Source organism: Tamandua tetradactyla, chromosome 1 (genome assembly GCF_023851605.1).
Source record: "Tamandua tetradactyla isolate mTamTet1 chromosome 1, mTamTet1.pri, whole genome shotgun sequence".
Classification (NCBI taxonomy): domain Eukaryota; kingdom Metazoa; phylum Chordata; class Mammalia; order Pilosa; family Myrmecophagidae; genus Tamandua; species Tamandua tetradactyla.
This window is the reverse complement of record NC_135327.1, coordinates 100,406,560-100,427,792: the sequence shown is the minus strand read 5'-3', so window position 1 is coordinate 100,427,792 and position 21,233 is coordinate 100,406,560. Positions and strand designations below refer to the sequence as shown.

General features: G+C 38.1%; 2 protein-coding genes and 1 non-coding gene across 6 annotated transcripts in view; 2 read left to right on the top strand and 1 right to left on the bottom strand.

The window, feature by feature from the left end:
* The window catches only part of IGF2BP3 (insulin like growth factor 2 mRNA binding protein 3), a 194,542-nt gene that overhangs the window by 20,204 nt on the left and 153,105 nt on the right, over positions 1 to 21,233 (bottom strand). For both annotated transcript variants that reach the window (XM_077121756.1, XM_077121766.1), the window contains exons 6-10: positions 18,974 to 19,255; positions 14,120 to 14,254; positions 12,663 to 12,785; positions 10,478 to 10,613; positions 8,601 to 8,726 (exon numbers count right to left, since the gene is read on the bottom strand). In XM_077121756.1, coding sequence (XP_076977871.1) covers positions 8,601 to 8,726; positions 10,478 to 10,613; positions 12,663 to 12,785; positions 14,120 to 14,254; positions 18,974 to 19,255 — 802 coding nt within the window. The remainder of the gene's footprint in view (positions 1 to 8,600; positions 8,727 to 10,477; positions 10,614 to 12,662; positions 12,786 to 14,119; positions 14,255 to 18,973; positions 19,256 to 21,233) is intronic.
* MALSU1 (mitochondrial assembly of ribosomal large subunit 1) overlaps positions 1 to 21,233 on the top strand; it is a 174,962-nt gene that overhangs the window by 42,122 nt on the left and 111,607 nt on the right. For all 3 annotated transcript variants that reach the window (XM_077121806.1, XM_077121786.1, XM_077121780.1), the window contains exon 4: positions 12,145 to 12,298. In XM_077121806.1, coding sequence (XP_076977921.1) covers positions 12,145 to 12,298 — 154 coding nt within the window. The remainder of the gene's footprint in view (positions 1 to 12,144; positions 12,299 to 21,233) is intronic.
* On the top strand, positions 7,935 to 8,038 carry LOC143653124 (U6 spliceosomal RNA). Its single transcript, XR_013161116.1, has one exon. It is a non-coding gene; the product is annotated as a U6 spliceosomal RNA (small nuclear RNA).

The window sequence follows — 21,233 nt, the reverse complement described above, 5'->3', positions numbered from 1 at the left end:
GCTGGGGGCATGTATGACACCAGAAGGAAAGACAGAGGATAAGGATTGTGACAGCATAATTTAGGAAGCATAATTTAGGAATCCTAGAGTGGACAATGAAGGTGATTAAACGTACAAATATAAGACTGGTTTTGCGTGAGTTGAGGACAAATGTATGTCAACATTGCAAGGTGTTGGAAACAGGATGGTATACTGGAAAAAATACAATCATGCAAATGATGGTCTACAGTTAACTAACATAATATGCTTCCAATGAATGTAACAAAGGCAATTTGCCAAAGTTAAAATGTCAACAAATGGGGGATATAGGGGAGGGGTATGGGATTCTTTGCAGAAGAAATGGAAATGTCCTCATATAGATTGTGGTGATGAAGGCATGGTTATGTGATTATACTTGGAACCGTTGATTTTTTTTACTTAGGTTGGACTGTATGGTGTGCAATAAAACTGTCTAAATATGAACAGAGATTGGAACTAGGGTAAATCAGAATACAGGGTAAATGATGATATTGTCTATATTTTAGAACTTCACCTACTCTATGACACCAAAGGAAAGGAGATTGTTTTGTACAAAATCTAAAATTCTGCAATAATTTAACTCAACCTGTCTGGATAGCTCATTTTAACAACCCAAATACATGAAGCCTAGAAGAGGAATGAGGGCTTTTAACTCTGTATAGCTTAAGGAAATACCTGAATACATCACAAAGTATGTTGGACAGACAAGTAAAAACATTGTAGAAGTCTCTTAAGGAGTTGGAGAAAAAATATTTTTCCTCAAACAATTATTAAACTTTCCTACTGGGGAAACGCCTGATACTCTCTCAATCATTATGGACTCTCAAGTTGACAGGCCAAGCCTATAATATTGAGTCTCGCTCTTATGAAACTTATTTCTGTAGTAAAGAAGCTAAGCCTACCTATCATTACGGCAAAGAGTTACATCCAGAAAACCTCTTTTGTTGCTCAGATGTGGTCACTCTCTACATCCAACTCTGTAAGGAAAATCATTACCCTCCACCCTACATGGGACATGACATCCAGGGTGAAAGTCTCCCTGGCAGTGTGGGATACAACTCCCAAGGATGAGCCTGGCCCTGGCACCAAGGGATTGACCATACCTTTTTGACCAAAATGGGTGAAAAGAAATGTAACAAAATAAGGTATCAGTGGCTGACAGAGTTCAAATAGAATCAAAAGATTATTTTGGAGGCTACTCTTTCGCAAGCTTCAGCTAGATATTGCTAATACCCAAGGTTTGCCAAATTCCAACCAACATCATTCCTGTTAACCCCCTAAAAAATATCCAGGGCTCTGAGATTCTATAAGTTTCACGCACTAAGATTAATCTCCAGAAACCTACACCTTCCAGATAGTTCCTAGTATAGATAACTTCTGAAACAGACAGGCGAGCCTCTCCAAGAACATCAACTCCTTCTATCTCCCATCCCATATTGTCAACACCCCTTCCCAACATGAAAATTTAGAATGCGCATAGTCCAAATACCCTCAAAGATTAGGAGATGGAGGAATTATAACAGTTAAGACAGGATTTAACAAATGAGGATGACTGCTGAATCATTACATTGATTATTTCTTTTTTCTCCAGGTCCTGGAGCAACTAGAGGAAAAACTTGAAATTGCGGAAATGTAATCCATACCAAACTCTGAAATCTGTTCTATAATTACTTCTCTCTTTTTTTTGGCTTTTAAATGATTTTTCAGTGAAATAATTTCCTTTGAATTTCTTAGCTACATGGTCATGCCATGGCACCACTGCTGGTATCACCTGTGATGTCATGAGGGTAGTAGTCATCTACATTGTAACCCACAGACTGGGAAGTCCACAGAATCCCTTTAATGATTCCAGAGAGTTCTCTGGCTAAAGATCAGTGCGACATCTGTGGGGCAGTGCTGACAATCTCATCAAAAGTGTTATTTCTGTGGGGTTAATAATGCCATTCTAACCAAAAAGGGGAGAAGTGTAACAAATAAGGTATCAGTGGCTGAGAGAGTTAAAATAGAGTCAAGAGGTTACTCTGCAGGTCACTCTTATGCAAGCTTCAGTTAGACATTGCTACTTATCATAACTTGCCAAACCCCAACCAAAACCATTCCTACCTATCCTAAAGAACTAGAGTGTTATATAAGATTCTAAAAAGGTTCCATGCACTAGGGTAACTTTCCAAAAATCTACAACTACCAGATGGGTCCCTGGACCAGGTAAGTCCTGAAATGCAGAGGCCCCAGCCTCTCCAGAATATCAACTAGCTCCATTCCCCTACTCCATATTATCAATAGCCCTTTCCAACATGAAAGAGTTAGAAAGGTCATAGTCCAAATAGCCCTAAAGAGTGGGAGAAAGATCAAAGGTGATGGTGGAGTTATACAAAGAAGGTCGGGTTTAATAAATGAGTATGATTGCTGAATTATTATATTGGTATTTCTTTTAGTCTCCCATATCTTACAGACTAGAAGTAAAAACCTAAAATTGTGGAACTGTAACCATACCAAATTCTGAAATCTGTTCTACAATTAATTGTTGCAATGTGTTTTGAAATTTGTTTTTTTGTATATATGTTAATTTTAACAAAGAAAAGAAAATAGTCAATTGTGATGATAAATGCACAGCTATACAATGATATTGTGAACCATTGAATGATTACATGGTATGTGAATATATACCAATAAAATATATAATGTTTTTAAAAAGATCAAAGAAGGTGGAGTTACAGAAGAGAAGATAGGATTTAACAAATGAGTATGACTCCTGAGTCATTAAATTGATATTTCTTTTAGTCACCAGTGTCTTGGAGCAGCCCAAAAGAAAAACTTCAAACTATGGAACTGTAGCCCATATCAAACTCTGAAATCTGTTCTAAAACTAAATTGTTGCACTGCTGTGCTTTGAAATGTATTGCTTTTTTGTATATGGTATTTTTCCAAATTAAAAAAAAAAAAAATCTCATCTTCCATCTCTCTTAATAATAGACCTGTGTTTAACTAGACTCATGGCTATCCCAAAAAGCTACTGTGTGCCAGCTTCTCTTGCAGCTCTCTGAGACCAGGTGGCTAAATTCTGGCCAATGTGACCACAGTGGAAGGCATATTAAGTCCTACATGATGTGACAGAATCAGTAGCAGCCCTGGATTGTCCACCCTTCAAGTTGTCTCAGGAAAACGACTTGTTTAGCTAATTCTTTTCTTGTAACACACAGCTGAACCTAATGTTTTTTTTCAACAACTTTATTTTGAAATATTTTCACACTTAACAGGATAGTTACAAAAATAATACAAACCCCGAGTCTGCCCATGCAGAAAAAAATCTAGTATTTTAAAAATAAACAAAATGAACAAAAAAAAGGAAAAACAACAAAAAATACAAGCCCCATACAGAGAGCTTCAACATACCCCTTTGTGCCCAACATCCCCCAATATTATTAATATTTTGCCACATTTACCATATCATTCTCGCTATCTATCCATTTATCAATTCATTTTCTGAACATAAGTATAGTTGTCTATCATGCTCTGTGAACAAGGATATTCACTTACATAACCACATTAGGTACAATTATCCAGTTCAATAAATTTAGCATTGATATAAAGTTTATAGTTTATATTCCAATTTTTTCATGTCCTAATGTCCTTTTGAGCCTCTTCTCCTCCCTGGCTGGATCCCATCCAGGATAATGTATTGTATTTAATTGTCATTGTTTCTTTGGTTGCTCTTTTTCCTTTTTTTTTTTAATTGTCTAAGTGCATATAACTTTCCCATCTCAACCACTCCCAGGCACAGTATTTAGGGGGATTAATCACATTCACAATGTTGTGGTACCACCATTCATTACCAAAAGTTTTTCATTTCCACAAACAGAAACCCTATACCTGTTAAATATTAACTCCCCATTCCCGTTGCCACTCCTGTCAATTTTTATTCTATTTTTTGTCTCTATGAGCTTGCATGTTCTCCGATATTTTCTTCGTAGTTACCATTGGGCTTAAATTTATCGTCCTTCAGAAATCCTAAAATGGGCTGGGTGGGGCTCAGCATCAAGGGATTGAGAAAACCTTTTCGACCGAGAGGGGGAAAGAGAGAAACAAGACAAAATAAAGTGTCAGTGGATGAGAGATTTCAGAGTCCAAGATTATACTGGAGGTCTTTCTTGGCAATTTGAGGCTTTTAGCACTTAAAATATAGCATCATCCTACCTTCCTTCTTCCATGGCTTCTGGAATGAACTTGACAATGCATCTTATTGAGACTATCTTGTGGGTGACATGTTGCTTCTCTCTTACAACTTCCAGAATCCTCTTTATATCTGGTATTTGACAGTTTGATAATAACATAGTGTAGAATAGGTATATTTTAAGTTTATTCTGTTTGACATTCATTGAGCATCTTGAATGTATACATTCACGTCTTATTAAATTTGAGAAATTTCAAGCTATTATTTCTTTGAATAATCTCTCTGCGTTTTCCTTCTGGGATTCCCAGTATCTTGGTACACTCTGATGGTGTCCCGCAAGTTCCTCAGGCTCTGTTCTCTTTTCCTCATTCTTTTTTCTGCTCTTCAGACTGGATGATTTCAATTATCTTAAATTTACTAATTCTTTCATTTGCCAGCTCAAATATGCTGTTGAACCTCTCTAGAAATTTTTAATTTCGGTTACTGTGATCTTTAGTTGTTTGTTTGATTCCGTCTCATAATTTCTGTCTCTTTACTGGTATTCTCTTTGTGTTCATCTATCATTCCCTTTAGTCCTTTTTCCATGTTTTCTTTTAGCTTTTTGAGCATAGTTAGAGCCAGTTTTTAAGTCTTTGTCTGGAATGTTCCAGGTATGGCCTCCTCACCAATCGTTTCTAACCCTTTAATCTTCTCTTTGCCCAGGGGCAATCACTTACTGTCTTCTTTGTATGTGTTGTAACCTTCTGTTGCAACCTGGACATATTTTAATGTGCTATCACTAGAATTCAAACTCTGAAGTATGTGTTGCATTAAGTTTGTACAGAACCAGCATTATGGCAGTTTTCCTTGAATGCCAGGAGTTTTCTTAAAAAGAAAAGAAATGAAAACACCATTCCTGGTCTTTGCAGATTGACATGTGCAAGTGTTCTGGCTCAGAGCTTATCCATGTAACAAGTTTAGAAGACAGCTCCAGGCCAAAGTGCAGGGGCCTCCTTGATCCTTTCTGCCGTGCATCTTGTCTTGGGCATGTCTGTGGCCCTGGGAATTCTCCTGTTTACTCAGATATAAATGTCCCATCACCCCTCAGAAGCAGTTTCCTCACTATCTCGAGCACCAAACTGTATGTCCTACAGCCAGGGATCTCTTGCCCGAGGCAGCCATGACTTGACCACTCCACTATAGTATCCTGCAGGAGAGCTCTGTGAATTGCTTTATACATAACGGACAAGAGTTCTGAGACAGCAAATCTGTGACAAATGTTCTGGTCCAGTCTTTCAGGCCCCCACCAGACAGATCAGGAGGTACATCCATGCCCCCAGTATGTGCTCTAGAGTCATTTTGCTCCCTCTGGAACCAAACTCGGGATCCGCCCTGGGGTGTGGGCTCTGTGCCTCACCAGTGAGGAGGTAGCAGAGGCCCATCCAACCCACCATGACTGCCTACTGTTTTAAAGCTGCCTTTTCTTGATGTGGTGCTTACTCTATTACTGCAATTATTTAACTGTTTTTGGATCTTTGATAAAGATGTTTCTTCCAGTTCTTGTTGGTTGTTCAAAGCCTCTGTGGGGCAAGAGAGCCCTGATGTTTCTTACCCCACCATCTTGATTAGCCAAACCTAATCTTGATGTAGTATGCCAAATTAAATTTAGAAGCGTGAAAACAGAAACATGGCAGCACCACAGAGCTTTTTTGCCTGATATTTGTGTATAGACTGCTTCCAGGAGTTCCAGAGAGAAAGAGGTACATGAGTATTCTCACTATTCTTTTAAATAAGTCAGTGAACAAAGTAAAAAGAGTGATAGAAATAGGCGGTATGTTTATACCTATCCCAAATATTTTCTGCCATGCATTGATCTTGATAGAAGATATTCTTTCCAGCAATTTTAAGTCCACCCTCCATAAATTATAGATTTTTCTTGTAGAACAGTGGTTCTTGACAATGAATGACTTCTGATAATCATTAAAACAAAACAAAACAAACATGTTTCTAAACTTCTACCTGCTCCCCAGAGATTTTTATTTTTTTTAACATGGTCTAGGAATCGAACTTGGGTCTCCTGCATGTAAGGCGAGCATCCTACCACTGAACCACTCGTGCACCCCTTCCCAGAGATTTTGACTCATTTTGTTTAGTTCAAGGTGGGACACTAGTTCTTACTCATTTAAGAAATAAAAACCACTCTTGTTAACCATGGCTATACATTAGAATCATCTATAAGCCTTTTAAAAATAGTAATGATAATGTCAGGTATTTAATGTAGAAGAAATAAAAATCGTAATTGATTTGTGCACATCACCAACGGAGTCACTACAGGAATTTCTGCTACTATATCCACGTAAGCATAAAAGACAGCTGTCTGAAAAGGTTCCGTTACACCCCACCTTGTAATATGAAAGGACTTACTAACTGGAGTGTAACACGTATAAGGAAAAAGGGAGATAGGAAAGAGTTAAAGTAACACTTCGACTTAAAGAATGGGGATGTGACAAACAGAGAAGTTAAGAGACTTGCCCAAAGACATGTAGTATAGAGTAGCTAGCAGAAATTTAGATTAGATGTGAACTTTTCCAGCACAGAATTGCTTTAAATAATCACCTCCTTCTGGCTTTTAGTAAGACTCACTTCACACAGCAACATCAGGGATTTACCTGCCCTAAACTCAATCATGTGTCGAAATTCATTTACTTGTAACAAAGAAACTAGTAAGTTAGAGGTCCACATACTGAAGCTTATCTCTCAAATTCCTAATTTAGGTTCCCTTTTCCTCTATCTTAAACTTCTCATTCCACTGAATTACATAAATAGTATAAATGTTTGAACTGAAGGAGTCCTTAGAGGTAAATTCACGTAGCTCCACTTCTTTATTGGACTGGCAAGGAGGATTTCAACTAGAGGTGACAGCTCTAGTTGAAATTTCAACTAGAGGTGACAGCTCTAGTTGAAATTTCAACTAGAGCACAGCTGTGGCCAGAACTGGGCTAAGACCCCAGCAACATCTCTGCTTCCTTCAGATTGCCCTTAGCTAGGCTGACCACTTCAGATGATGCATGATGAGCCTATTCACACTTGCTATGAGTTGAAATTGTTAGGGTTAGGTTCACCTTAAATCAGTTTTGCTATATGGTTTCCAACACCAAATATATCAGAAAAGTCAGAGGAGTGGCAGTGGAAGACTCAGAAGCTGCCAACGACAGTAAAGGTGAAAACACATATACAAGAACGAGCGCAAGAGTTCAGAACACAACAGTTTGGTGATTTCAAGGACAGGCAAAGGAAATTCTTTCCTAAAGGGATAAAACACAGACAATCTCAGCCATCTGTGTTCTTTGTAGAATTCCACCAGGCATTTTACTACTCTACATGTATTCCAGTGATTCACTGTATCCACAAATTATTCCACCTGGATATTTCCCCTAAATGGGACTATGAGGTACCAATCAAAACAAACACTAAGAAGAAAGCCAAATCAGTGAAGGGAGAGATTTAAAAACAAATTCATGACAGAAGATCCTAAAATTTTGGTTTTATTTCACGATTGTGTACCTCAAATTATCACTGACAATGCAACTGGATTATGAACTAGTTTCAAAATAATTTATCATATCAAGTACCTGTTGTGCTGCAAATATTTTCACACTATCATTAGTCTCCTACTTCTGACCTCAGGGGAAATGCTACTCTTAAAAAGTCAATATGAAGAGATTTATTTCTTATATCCTCCACCTCTATCAAAAATGAAACAAAGGTGCTCGCTTTGGCAGCACATATACCAAAATTGGAACGACACAGAGATTAGCATGGCCCCTGCGCAAGGATGACACACAAATTAGTGAAGCGTTCCATAATAATAAAAAAAAAAGAAACAAAGTCTGTTTAACACTTATACATCCACAAATAAGTCTGTAAGCAAAATTATCTGAGCTCACTGGCTCAAATAGCACAAGCTATCTCCAAACAAAAACTACTAAGGATAACTCATTTTGAAAACAACCTCTTTTGGCAACCCCTACTTTATTCCCATAACCCTCAAAATGGAAACCACATCAAGTCTTTCCTCACCTTTCAAAGCAATTGACTTCCAGCTGATCAAAATAGTAGAAGCCTTTTAAAAATCCTTTCCTTCAACATTTTAAATGAACCTAGCCTCCTCCCACTCCCTCAATTATTAAGTCTCAAACTTTCTTTTGATATTTAAAAACACATGCTGACAAGCCTACCAACCAAAACTTTACAATGGAGAAGTAAGAAGATTCTATTGACAAGACCTGGAGAGCACTGATGATAGGTCATCTGGGGACCAGATTTTACATTAGAGTTTTTCCCAATTAACATTTAAAGTCGCACTATTCAGGGCAATAAAGCCTGACTGTACCCTGCTCAGCAAACGGTAAGCCAAGGCATGATACCTTACCTCAAACTGCGGATAGGGAGGAGTCATAGCTGAAGGGGGCCCTGAGGAGGGAGGTGGCAACCCTGAAGTGGGTGGAAACAGACCCAAGGCATTCAAATTTAATCCAGGAATTAAATGTGCTTGAAGCTGCAATGGCAAAAAGGTCCCTTAGTTTTACAGTTAGAACATCAAGTGAAAAGAAACAAAAATAAAAACAAACAAACAAAAAAACCATCAAGTGAGCATTTATAAGCGGCAATATTCAGACTGTGACCTCTTTTAAACCTCAGGTTTGTCCTTTCCTTGATCTGCAACTACACTGAGTTTTCTCCAGGGAACAGTGCCTTTCTTTCCCTTATGACCAGTCTACACTGTCTAGACAAGAGTATATCTGTGGGCCTTGGTGAGTATGGGATAACAAATCTCTTATTATCTGAAGAGGTAAACAAATACAGGCATACCTGAGAGATACCTGCAGGTTTGGTTCTAGACTGCTGCAATAAAGCAAGTCACATGAATTTTTTGGTTTTCCAGTGCATATAAAAGTTACGTTTATGCCATAGTCTATTAAATGTGCAATAGCATCTAAAAAAGTGTTGTACATACCTTCATTAAAACATGACAGAGACACAAATTAAGCACACGCCATTGGAAAAAATGGCGCCAATAAACTTGCTCAATTTAGGCTTGCCACAAACCTTCAATTTGTAAAATAAGGAAGGATCTGTGAAGCACAATAAAATGAGGTATGCCTGTATGATTTCTTCATTATAAAGCAAACAAGATATATAGAACTAGCTATTAGGGGTTCTTTACTGCTTGGATGAGATTTGGTACTCAAGAGTGAATAGACTAAGGCCTAAAACAAAGTTAAGCCCTTTGGAAATAAGAGTCTCTATCCCCATGTAATTGCTGCCGCTAAACAAACTTTTGGAGTGTGTACAGAGGCCAGAAAGGAGATTTTGCTTCACTCTAATTGGGGAAGTAGAAGTGGAAAGAGAGTTGAGACTTCAGCGTACATGAGACTCTTTTTAAAAAGGCCCATGAGGGTTGGATTTACTCCCAATTGACTGACACATTTCGACAAGCAACGAGAACGTGAAGGTAGAGAATCAGTCATGTGGACTAAAATGGTAAGCATTCTATGCTCTTCTCACAATGGAAATACAATTTTTGCATTTCTCTTCTCTTAGTAGGTTGTGTTTCAGATGACAGACCCAATTTAGGAATTTTCTTTTCAATCATTTACTTCAAAACTCAAGATGCACTTTTGAAGTGCTCCATTTTCAGCACTATCTTTCCATTAAGGAACGTCAGCAACTCACTTTAATGGCTTTAGTTGTATTACCCTGTTTTGTCATTTGAAATTCTTATATTTCCAAAGTTTATATGAATAATCCAATAAGTCTTAAACTTGTATTCATAACAATAGCTTTTATATGCACTATACCTCCTGTAGTCCTACTAAGCATGCAAGGTAGACAGTAGCCCCATTTTAGAGATTGGGAAACTAAGGCTCAGAGAGAGACCAAGTAAATTGTACAAAAGAATAGGAGCTGCAATTTAAAACCAGCTCATACTATTTAAGCCCACATTCTTAATCTACTAAACTCCCTCAAATTAACATTTAAAGGAGATAGTAACCTTTTGTAGGGAGGTATCAGCTTAACCTCATAAACAAGGTTTAGATACACTAAATGATTTGCTAAAATCCCAGAAAGCCAAGCCTACTACCTAAGCCTCTGTTTCTTCCACTATCCCAGGGTACCTCCTATGATGCTAAAAATCAATACAAACTACTTATGACAACATCAGTAGAGAAATCAGTATTAATACAATTGAAAACATATTTTAACTATTCATCAACATAAAGACATGTCCTTCAGAGTAAAACTAACATTCATAGAAGCAATATCATTTTCATAGGACTCCCTGATTTTCTTCATTATCTCTTCCTCAGCTTTGGCACATGTTTCCACATTGCCTTTAACTGTAATAGTGCGTTCCGGATTATAGAGAGTCAATTCCTGCAATCTGCAGATTTAAAAAGAAAAAGAATGGAGGGAGACAGTTACTAGTTATTTACCCAGAGATGGCAATTAACCATACGGCAGGCCACGGTGGCTCAGCAGGTAGAATTCTTGCCTGCCATGCCGGAGATCTGGGTTCCACTCCCAGTGCCTGCCCATGCAGAAACAAACAAACAAAAACAACAACAAAAAACCCCAACCACAGAGGTTGACAATATATAAAAGTAGGCAGTTAAATATGATGGGAAATGACTAAGCCCCAAACACACAGACCCAATAATTATAAAGTTGAAGGAGAGAAGAAAATACTTCTCCTTTCCACCTTCTCAATAAAAATTACCAGGTATATATAGTTTTATTAAGTCCCTGTTTCAAGTTTAATTTATATCTTGAACACTTAAAGTTGAACGAAATGATCAAAGAAAACTACAGTTTTAGTGAAACCCGAAAACATATGCTTTGGTAAGTATATTCCTAGTCTGTTCTAATTCTAGGCATAATTGTCTGTATAATTTTCATGCAATTGCATCTTCTGGGTTATAAGCCAAGGAAGAAACTGTAGAAATATTCCAAAAAGGCAAACCATCACTTTTGTGTCAAATTCACCTTGACCAAATAAAAAGTGGTCCATAAATAACCATTTAGACAATTAAAAAGTTCGACTGCAGTAGTAATATTCAGAAATTCCCTGCTTGATGCAGGTCCTACCGAAGTTTTAAAACCTACCAAGATTACATCTCAGACCACATAAGCCTGAGCTATCAACAGCCATGAGAGGAAAAACAATGGGAGAGACACTATGAAAAAGAAGACTAAATGCTTATTTTGAAAGGATATGGAATAGTACAGCTCTGTTCCATATTACCAGCATTAAAATTCTCACTTTCATGGCTAGCAAAAATGAGACTAATGAATAAATATTTTTCTTTTTCTCAAACTTACTAAAAATGTAAATACCTATGCAATGAGGATTATTTGTTTTAGTCTACTTAAATAAGAAACGTATAATTCTAACCTCCAGTCTTGACCCACCCCACCTCATCCCCACCAAGCATTTTGTGTTACAGTGTTTAGAATAGATCCTTATAGAGTAGTTTTTAAGATTTTTTTTTCTTTAAAAATCTTCTCCTTTGTGAAATTCAAGACAGGGTAGGATTAAGTGTAGTTACAACTTCATGGATATTTTTTTCTTTCTTTACAACCAAACTACCACCTTCTTGTGTGAAAACTCCTTGCTTCACATTTTCCCTCAGTCTTCCCCAACTGTTCTTCCTCAGTTTGTCAATCTCTTCCCACTTCATATTTTGGATTCTCTGATGGAAGCTAAAAAACTGAAAAGGGCAGACCTTTCCAACAATTTCAGAGCATTTGTGAACCCTATGTGTGGCAGCCAGCCTCCAACATGGCCCCCAGTGATACAGTTTCCTACCACATTGAATTGGGCCGACCTATGTAAACAATACTAGAAAAATCAGAGTGTGACTCCTGAAGCTATGTCATAAAGGCAATGTAGTTTCTGTCTTGCTGTCTCTTAGATCCTTCACTCTGGGAGAAGCCAGCTGCCATGCAACCCTGTGGAGAGGCTCATGTGGAGAGTGGCCCATGTGGTGAAGGGCTATGCCTGCCACCCACCTATACCCACCCCTCAACAGCTAAGCTGCTTCCAAATCCTTCATCCACAGAAAACAGGTGAGACAACATTTATTGTTGTTTTAAGCCATCGAATTTTAGGGCAATTTGTTACACAGCAATAGATAATCAACTGGGTTAAATAGTCCAACTTTGCAAATAAATGCCAGAGAACTTGGTCAAACATCAGTTAGGAAATATGAAAACAAGGCATTTAGTTCTCCCATCTCTTCAGTGGGAACAGATAATGCTTTGAATATAGATTAGAAACAGATGGAAGACAACAGCCTGAGTTTTAAAAACCAAATATCAGTATGGGGGGATAATACAGTTGTAAAGTGAGAGATGTTATGTCTAAAATATAACATACAGCTTAAAAACGGTGTTTGAAACTTTTTAGTTCAAAAGAAAGCAAGGCACTTACGGAGATATTGTGATTTTAGTGTCTGTGTCTTGCTCAATCTTTTTCAGGTTTCTTCCTTCCTTACCAATAAGGCGCCCTACAAAGTTATTATGGGCTAAAATCTTCAAGGGAATCTCTTCTGTGCTATAAAAAAAAAAAAAGATGGTCATGAAATCAAGGTAAATAAACCTACTCTTTGGTAAAGGGATATTATTCGAACCTAACATATAGGAAGCATTAAGATAGGTACAGATTAAAGCTTGGCCACATTCTAACAATGTATGAATAAAGAGGAAGAAAAAAAAATCAGCAAGATAGAAATTATTCACCTCAGAGAATACGTGCCTTCTATGAAGGATTCTGCGAGCTCTTTGAAAAAAATACCTCTTCCTTAAATCAATACTCTAACTACCCCCCCAATACCAAAACACAATGTATTACTGAAGAACAATATCAGCTTAGTATAAGTTTTAAAGTACATGCCCCTATACCTAGAGATACATGTGAAATTTAAAGAAGAAAACCAAAGAAACAAGAGCGGTAACACTTTGGGGGAATAATATATAAGGAGGTGGCAGGGGGCTTTCATTTTTCATCTTTCTGAATTTCCAAGTCGTACATATCACTTGCTAAAAAATATCATTGGGGTTATCTGGATGGTGGGATTTTTAAAAATTTTCTCTATACTAAAAAATAATTATAACCGTATAAAATGGCACCATATTTATCATCTGTTTAAGCTAAAATATTTTTAAAGCTCTCTAACAATTTAACTACTGGTAATAAGGTTCCCAGGCTAACTCAAGTGTGTTGCTATGGATTCTACTCCTAGCATATCATTGTTTTATGCTACAGTGAAAGTAGCACAGAACCCAACCTCCACTCTTAAGTTCCTGCAAAAAAGAGATTTAGTGCTTCAACCTAGAATACCCAAATAAACCTCCAGTTTTCCTTAAGCACAGGACTGGGGTATTTCCCCCACCTCCGTGCTCCCTAGTGCGCCAGGTAAGGGCAGACAAGAACCAGAGCTCCAATGATCTCTGAGTAAAGGATGAGTGAGGATTTTGAGTCCCTGCTTTGGGTCAATTCCAAGGCTATTTCTTGGTCCTAAGTGGGCTTCCCATTTTCCCCAACAGCTTTCTCCTATAGCTGGATTCCTTTTCCCCATTATCACTCACTCAGCTTTTCTCCAAACAGGAATGAAAAGGCAGTATTTAAATTTAAAAGACTTGGGCAGGCAACGGTGGCTCAGTGGCAGTGTTTTCGCCTGCCATGCCAGCAACCCAGGTCTGATTCCTAGTCCCTGTCCATGTGAAAAAAAAAATTTAATTTAAAAGACTTTTGCGTCACAACCGTACCAACCTCACTTGCTCACCAGAATAGTTTTTTCCTTTGTTGGCAATCCCCAAAAATTGCGTCACAGAAATCTAAAATAAAACTGGATAAACATAAACCTCAGTGTAATCCTCTTTACTTACAATTTTATATCTTGAGCTTCTTTATGCATAATCTCTAGAATAGATTTACAAGCTGCAGAGGTGCCTTCAGGAGTAGACAGGATAGTAATTGACTTCTCAGCAGCACCTGCATTCTCTTTACGATGGACATCAATCCTTAGGGTGAGCACAAACAGAAAGGAAAACAAGAGCATTAAGCATGTATTCACAATAGAGCCTGTAACTACCAAATGCAAACTCTTAGGACTTATGGGTAAAGAGTGAATGACACTTCTTCCAGGAGCATAAACTCTTGATAACATTGATGCCTTAGAAACAAGTTTTAATTCTAGAACACTCCCCTCTCTCTCCTCAATCCAACTGAGCAGGGACATTTTTCCACTCTGCCCAAGCTGTATGTGCTTAAAGCTTCTTCAAATACGCCATAGAAAAAACATCTCATGTCAAATATCTGGGTTCAGACAAAAGTCTTTCTTCTACTCTGAAACAAATAGGAACTGGAATGCACGCCAAGACAGGTGGAGCTAGAATCCCACAGGCCAGGTCAAAATCCTTATTCTGGACAATGCACCCTTGATCACAATGTATAGGCAGATTTCTCTCATCTACTTTCCTCTGTAAGGCTCTGTCTACATTTAGCTAAAGTGAATGAAACTCAAGAGATGGCAGTTCTACTTCAAAGAAAAACAAATAGCCGATAACCACAAAATGATGCTCAACTTCACTGGTAATTACATAATGTGCTAAGTAAGACAAGATGTCATTTTCTTCCAGAGATGCAAATATGTTTAGATAAAATTAATTATTCATGAAAGGATGAGGAAGTGGGCACACACCAACCCTTCTGGCTAGAATGGGGAGCAAATTGGTAGGACCTCTCAAAAGGCAAAATGCTTATCACCTTTTGACCCAACAATTCACCCAAACATCTCCTACAGATATTTCCTCACCTGTGGGTAATACTGTGGATAGCAGGGTTCCCTACCCTCAGCACTACTGACATTTTGAACAATTCTTTGTTGTGGATGCTGATCTTCACAGTAGAGGATGTTCAGAAGCATCCCTGGTCTCTACTAACTAGATGCCAGTAGCAACTGAGATAAAAATGAGATGCCTCAGTTTTAACAAACAAAATGTCTCCAGACACTACCAAATGCTTTGTGGAAGGGATTGGGGGAAATCATCCTGGTTGAGTAGGAGTGGCAAAGAAATATTCACTGTAGCACCATCTGTAAAAGCTAGAAAGGAAACTGAAATTATTTTGAAAATGCCCATCAATAGATTGTTCGATAACAATATACCTATATGGTATGGCTATTTTTAAAATGTGGTAAAATTATGGGTACAAACATGATAAAACATCCTTGATTTAAGTGAAAAATGCAGTATGAACTACGATATCATTTCTTTTTTATTTTTAAGTCATACATGTTAGTAGAGGCAGGAACAAGTTCTATGAGGATGCATCCCAAATTTAACAGTGGCTACCTTCAGGGGGTGAGATAAAGGATGAATTCTAATGTTTTCTTATATCATATACTTATACATTTTGAATTAAGTACAAAATAAACATGCTGTTGTTTAGAAAATACAAGGAAGAGAATCAACTACCAAAAAAAGTGTGGTTCAGGAGAAATTCAGTATGCTGAGGCCACTTGAGCTGTTTGTGTCCATTAGAATGAGCACTTTATCATGAAACCAAGGGTCAACTTACATTTTCCTGAATGTTTTGGTTGAAAAATGGAAGATTACCTCAGAAGTATAACCTATAACTAAAAGTTAACGAAAATTTAGAATTGAAAAAATAAGGGCTACCCAGATATAACTGGAAAAAAAAAAAACAGTGCCTTAGATAACTGTTTCTTTCTCAGGATATATCTTCCAAGTCACTGTTTCAACCCCCAATCACTAAGTAATGCCTGTCCTTAGAAACATGTTAATCTCCCTTCAGTTTATTTCCACCCTTTCACTACGTTAAGCACTATTAAACTCTGGTACACAGGAAGAAAAGAATGTTGCTTTGCAGATTAGGGCAGCCCTCTGAGGCCATTCTCAAAATGGAAGCTCTAATAATGAACAATTTCAATGGTAAGGGTTAATTAAATACACCAGCAAAGCTCCACAAATGAATCATTGGATATAACAAAAATCACTTCCCTTCCTTTTTCATCCTCCATCTTTCTGCTTTAAATAAAACAAACCATACAATTAAAAGCACAATAGCTCTTTGTCTAAAAAGGGACAACACAAAACAAGAAAGGGAAACCAGTTTCTGCAGGTTAAAGTGGATCAAGGGAAGCAAGGAGCCCATAGAGTTTTTGTTTTTTGTTTTTGCATGAGCAGGCACCGGGAATCGAACCCGGGTCTCTGGCATGGCAGGCAAGAATTCTACCACCAAGCTGCCCACCATTGCACAGCCCAACCATAGAGTTTTAAGATTAAAATAAGCAAAGTAATCTAGGCTATGGTTCAATCGTCTTCCCCACCCCCTATGACAGGAGGTGAGGACCACTGATTTCACTCTCAGATAACTGCTACCCAACCTTCTCCTGTTTCTTCTCCTGCTTCAGAGCAGGATCAGATGTCACTCTGCAGGTGGAATAGGCATGCCACCACCACTAAACAGTTATTTTTGGTTCTGCATGAGAAGTGAGTCAGCTATGACTCATTCCAAGTAGTCATGGTGCCTGTGCTGAATATAGATATTGCCTTAAAACCTGTTGGAATAACTACATAAGGGAGCGTATAACACAACACTGTAATTCTACTTACAGAGAAAGACCATGCTTAAATTCCTTATATCCATGTAAAGTGAAATTATTCTTATTAAATTTAAAAAGCAAAATAATCTACAGTCAACTCTGCAGCTGGCTCAAGGCCATTTCCCAACTCTTTGTATAGAATGGTGTTGAATTCCATCTCTTCTCCCTTGTACACTCACTGGGTCTTCAGGGTATGTCCCAGAGGTATGCCTTGTAGCATATTAAAGAACTAGGGGTGTTCACTCCCAAGCTTTTTTTTTGGTCAAAATATCCAAGTACTGCACAAAAGGCTGTCTTATAAAGCAGAACAATTAATATAAAATGCAGTGGGGTTTCCAAATTAGGAAAGTATCTTAGATATATATGAAAGGCATTAAACATAACTTGATAACAGTCATTTCACTCCTTCAACACATACTAGAGCCTTCTATGTATCAGGCAATGTGCACAGCATTCGGGCTACTGTGGGAAATAGAAACAAATAGTTCCTGCTCTTTACTCCTCAAAAGTTAGTTCCACCTTGAAGGGCAAGAGATTCTGTAGGTTTGTCCAGAGTGATGCCCCAATAAATCCCAGAGTGATTTGAACAGTGAATAAAAAAGTATTTGCAAAGTCCCCTTCGGGGAATGATGAGAAAGGGGGAAAATTCAACTTCCCCAAGTGGAGAATTCTTGATATTCTCACAAGCAGTGGGGACAACCAAAGCAATAGGCTGAGCCCCGAATCTTAGGGTTTGTTCATATGAAACTTAACCCCACAAAGGATAGGCTAAGCCTACTTAAAATCAGGCCTAAGAGTCACCCCACCAGAGAACCTCTTTCGTTGCTCAGATGTGGCCTCTCTCTCTCTCAGCCACCATGACAAACAAACTCACTGCCCTCCCCCCGTCTACATGGGACATGACTCCCAGGGGGTGTGGACCTTCCTGGCAACATGAGACAGAAATGCTAGAATGAGCTGGGACTTAGCACCAAGGGGTTGAGAAATCCTTTTTGACCAAAAGAGGAAAGAGAGAAATAAGACAAAATAAAGTGTCAATGGCTGAAAGATTCCAAACAGAGTCGAAAGGTTATCCTGGAGGTTATTCTGATGCATTAAATAGATATCACCTTTCTAGTTAAGGTGTAACAGAGAGGCTGGAGGGAACTGCCCGAAAATGCAGAGCTGTGTTCGAGTAGCCATATTTCTTGAAGATGATTGTATAATGATTTTAGCTTTTACAATGTGACTGTATGATTGTGAAAACCTTGTGTCTGATGCTTCTTTTATTTACCTTATGGACAGATGAGTAAAACATATGAATTAAAAATAAATAAATAATAGGGGGAACAAATGTTAAAATAAATTTAGTAGGTTGAAATGCTAGTGATCAATGAAAGGGAGGGGTAAGGGGTATGGTATGTATGATTTTTTTTTTGTTTTCTTTTTATTTCTTTTTCTGAATTGATGCAAATGTCCTAAGAAATGATCATGATGATGAATATAAAACTATGTGATGATATTATGAATTACTGATTATATATGTAGAATGGAATGATCACATGGTAAGAATGTTTGTGTTTGTATGTTGGTATATTTAATAAATGAAACAAATTAAAAAAAAAAAAGTTAGTTCCAGCACTTGACCAGGGAATTTTCTAATCCCCTAAAACCTGCCAATGAAAACTGTCAAACAATAACCAGAGGGAAAAAAAAAAGCCATTTGAACCACAAGGCTTAAATGTGGGATAAATTTGGACCACAAAATGAACCACTCTTTACTGAAGGAAAGCAACCCTGAAAAATCATCTATGACCCAAAAAATGACTTCTACAACCACAGAAGACAGGTATCACATAGCGTCAACAGAATAACCTAGAAGTTACCCTCTAGTGTGCCAGGGGCTCCCCATGAGACTGGGATTAGGGAGTATTTGTTCTCCATTCAGTGGGGTTAGCTCCAGATTTGCAAAAAATGAACACTATTATATTAACTCAAAAGGTTTTTCCAGATTCTTAAGTACTGTATAAGGAGGGATCATGACCATGTTCAGGACACCAAGTATCAGATCAACATACCCTGTTAATAAAACCCAGACAACATGATCACCCACCACCCACCTGGGAATACTCACTTAGACTGGGTCTGTTTGGTGATGTTCCGAATGGTGGCACCTTCCTTTCCTATAATGGCTCCGACAAACTGGGTGGGAACCAGCAGACGCAGAGGCAGGTCACACGGTTTCTGCTTAGACACTGATCCTGGGGACCCCTGCCTGGATGAGCCTCTCTGCCCAAAACCACGGCGACCTCGAGGCTGCTGTGAGGGGTTCTGCTGGGCGGCCATTTCATCAGGGATGTAGGCCACTTTCAATGTGAAGTTCTCTAACTGGAATCCATTCAATTTGTCTAAAGCTCTGAAAGGTGACAAGGGGCAGGGCAGTGGGAAGAAAAATCAAGCTACAAAATAAATCTTTCAGCAAAGCAAATATTTCCCTTACTCAGTTATCAGCTTGAAAACTATTGGATACAGGCACTAAATAATTAGGCAGCTCCAGAACCTGATTTGATTCAGAAACTTTAAAACACACATACACATATGCAGATACATGCACACCTTGTCTTTGAAGTACATATAGGAAAAAAATAAAAATAAAAACAAGGTTTCCAAAGGAACACCTCTGCCATTGAACAATGAAAAACAGAAAGCAAAAACATTTTGCCCAACTCTTGATTACACTATTATGCGTGAGTTTAGTAATAGTTTAGGAATACCAAACAAGCAAAACAGAAATAAGTGTGCAGTGCTTGTCCTGGCTAATGGGCAGCTCAGAATAGAAAACACATTATAAATGTACACTCCACCCCAGACTCTACCCTCTAAAAAAACATATATTTAAAGAATTAAAGGACAGCTATCTCTAAACCACTCACAGAATACTGGTAGAATTTAATACTCAGGATAATCATTCAATAAATTCTCAGTGCCTATTATAAGCCAGACCCTGAGAAAACAGTAATCTCTGACCATGCAGAGTCAATGATCTGATTTGGAGCAGAGGGACAAGGGTGCTGGTCAACCAAAAAAGCAAATAAGCTATTTTCTACATTATCTGTCCATCTATTTTAGAGCAAAGTTCTGCACACCCCCCTCCATTTTTGAACCTTATGGTAACACACATATGGAAAAGTAACAAATTTTAAGCATACAGCTCAATGAATTTTCATAAAGTGAACACTTACAGAAGCAACATGTAGAATCAAAAAGTGAACAAAGCCTCACCAGTGCCTCCTTCCTCCCTCAGACTCATAACATCGTAATTTTACCTGCTTTTTCAATTTTATGTTCAGAAGTATATGTCTGGCTTCTTTTATTTGTTATATTTGTAAGAGTCATCCAAATTGTTGTGTTCTACTTACCTACATATTTTTAAAGTAAAGACTACAATAGTAAAAAAATGGCACAGAGGTTGAAACTAAGATTTCAAAAGCACACAAACTCAATCCTAATAATACACACCTTTCTAACTACTTCTGTACACACCAAAATGGAAAAAAATAGTCCCACCCTTTCCTTAGGATTACACAGATTCTTTGCTCTGACTTTGTTCCTATAGGCCCTGAGTTCAGCTCACTGCACGAAAGGAGAATTAGGGATGAAATGGTCTCTCTAGTTGGTCGGTGTTCTGGCTCACACAATTCTTTCCTTACTTGGAGTTATACTTTCAATTACAGACTTGCATGGAAAGAGGAGGAGAAAAGGTGGTCTTTATATCAAAAAGGGCACGAAAGGCGGGCCGCGGTGGCTCAGCGGGCAAGAGTGCTTGCCTGCCGTGCCGGAGGACCCCGGTTCGATTCCCGGCCCCAGCCCATGTAAAAAACAAACAAACAAACAAAATATAATAAAACAAGAAAATGTTTAAAAATGTTTCCCTTTCTTCCTCCCTTCCTTCCTTCTCTGTCTTTCCTTCCTTTCCTCCCTCTCTCTTTAAAAAAAAAAAAAAAAAAAAAAGGCACGAAAAATACAGAACTGGAAGGCAGCTCTAGGTAACCAGGCTGAGATAGAACAAAGGTGTTCTCAGGACTCAGAATTCTGTCCTTCTTTTCCATTTTACTCCCCACAGTGGAATATGGCTATCCCACATTCCCTAATAAATGAATGAACTCATTAGTATAAAAAGATCCCGTCTTTGGATGGACTGTATGGGGCATGAAGATATCTCAATAGAAATATTTCTTTTTTTTAAAAGATTCCTGAAATAATCAAAAGTAACAAAGTGCTCTTTCACCCACACCAATTTTCCCAATGACCTTCCTGGAACCACTGTCAGTTAACCCTGGCAATGTTTGCAAGTGGACTTCTCATTCCCAGGTTTACACATGTATACACATTCA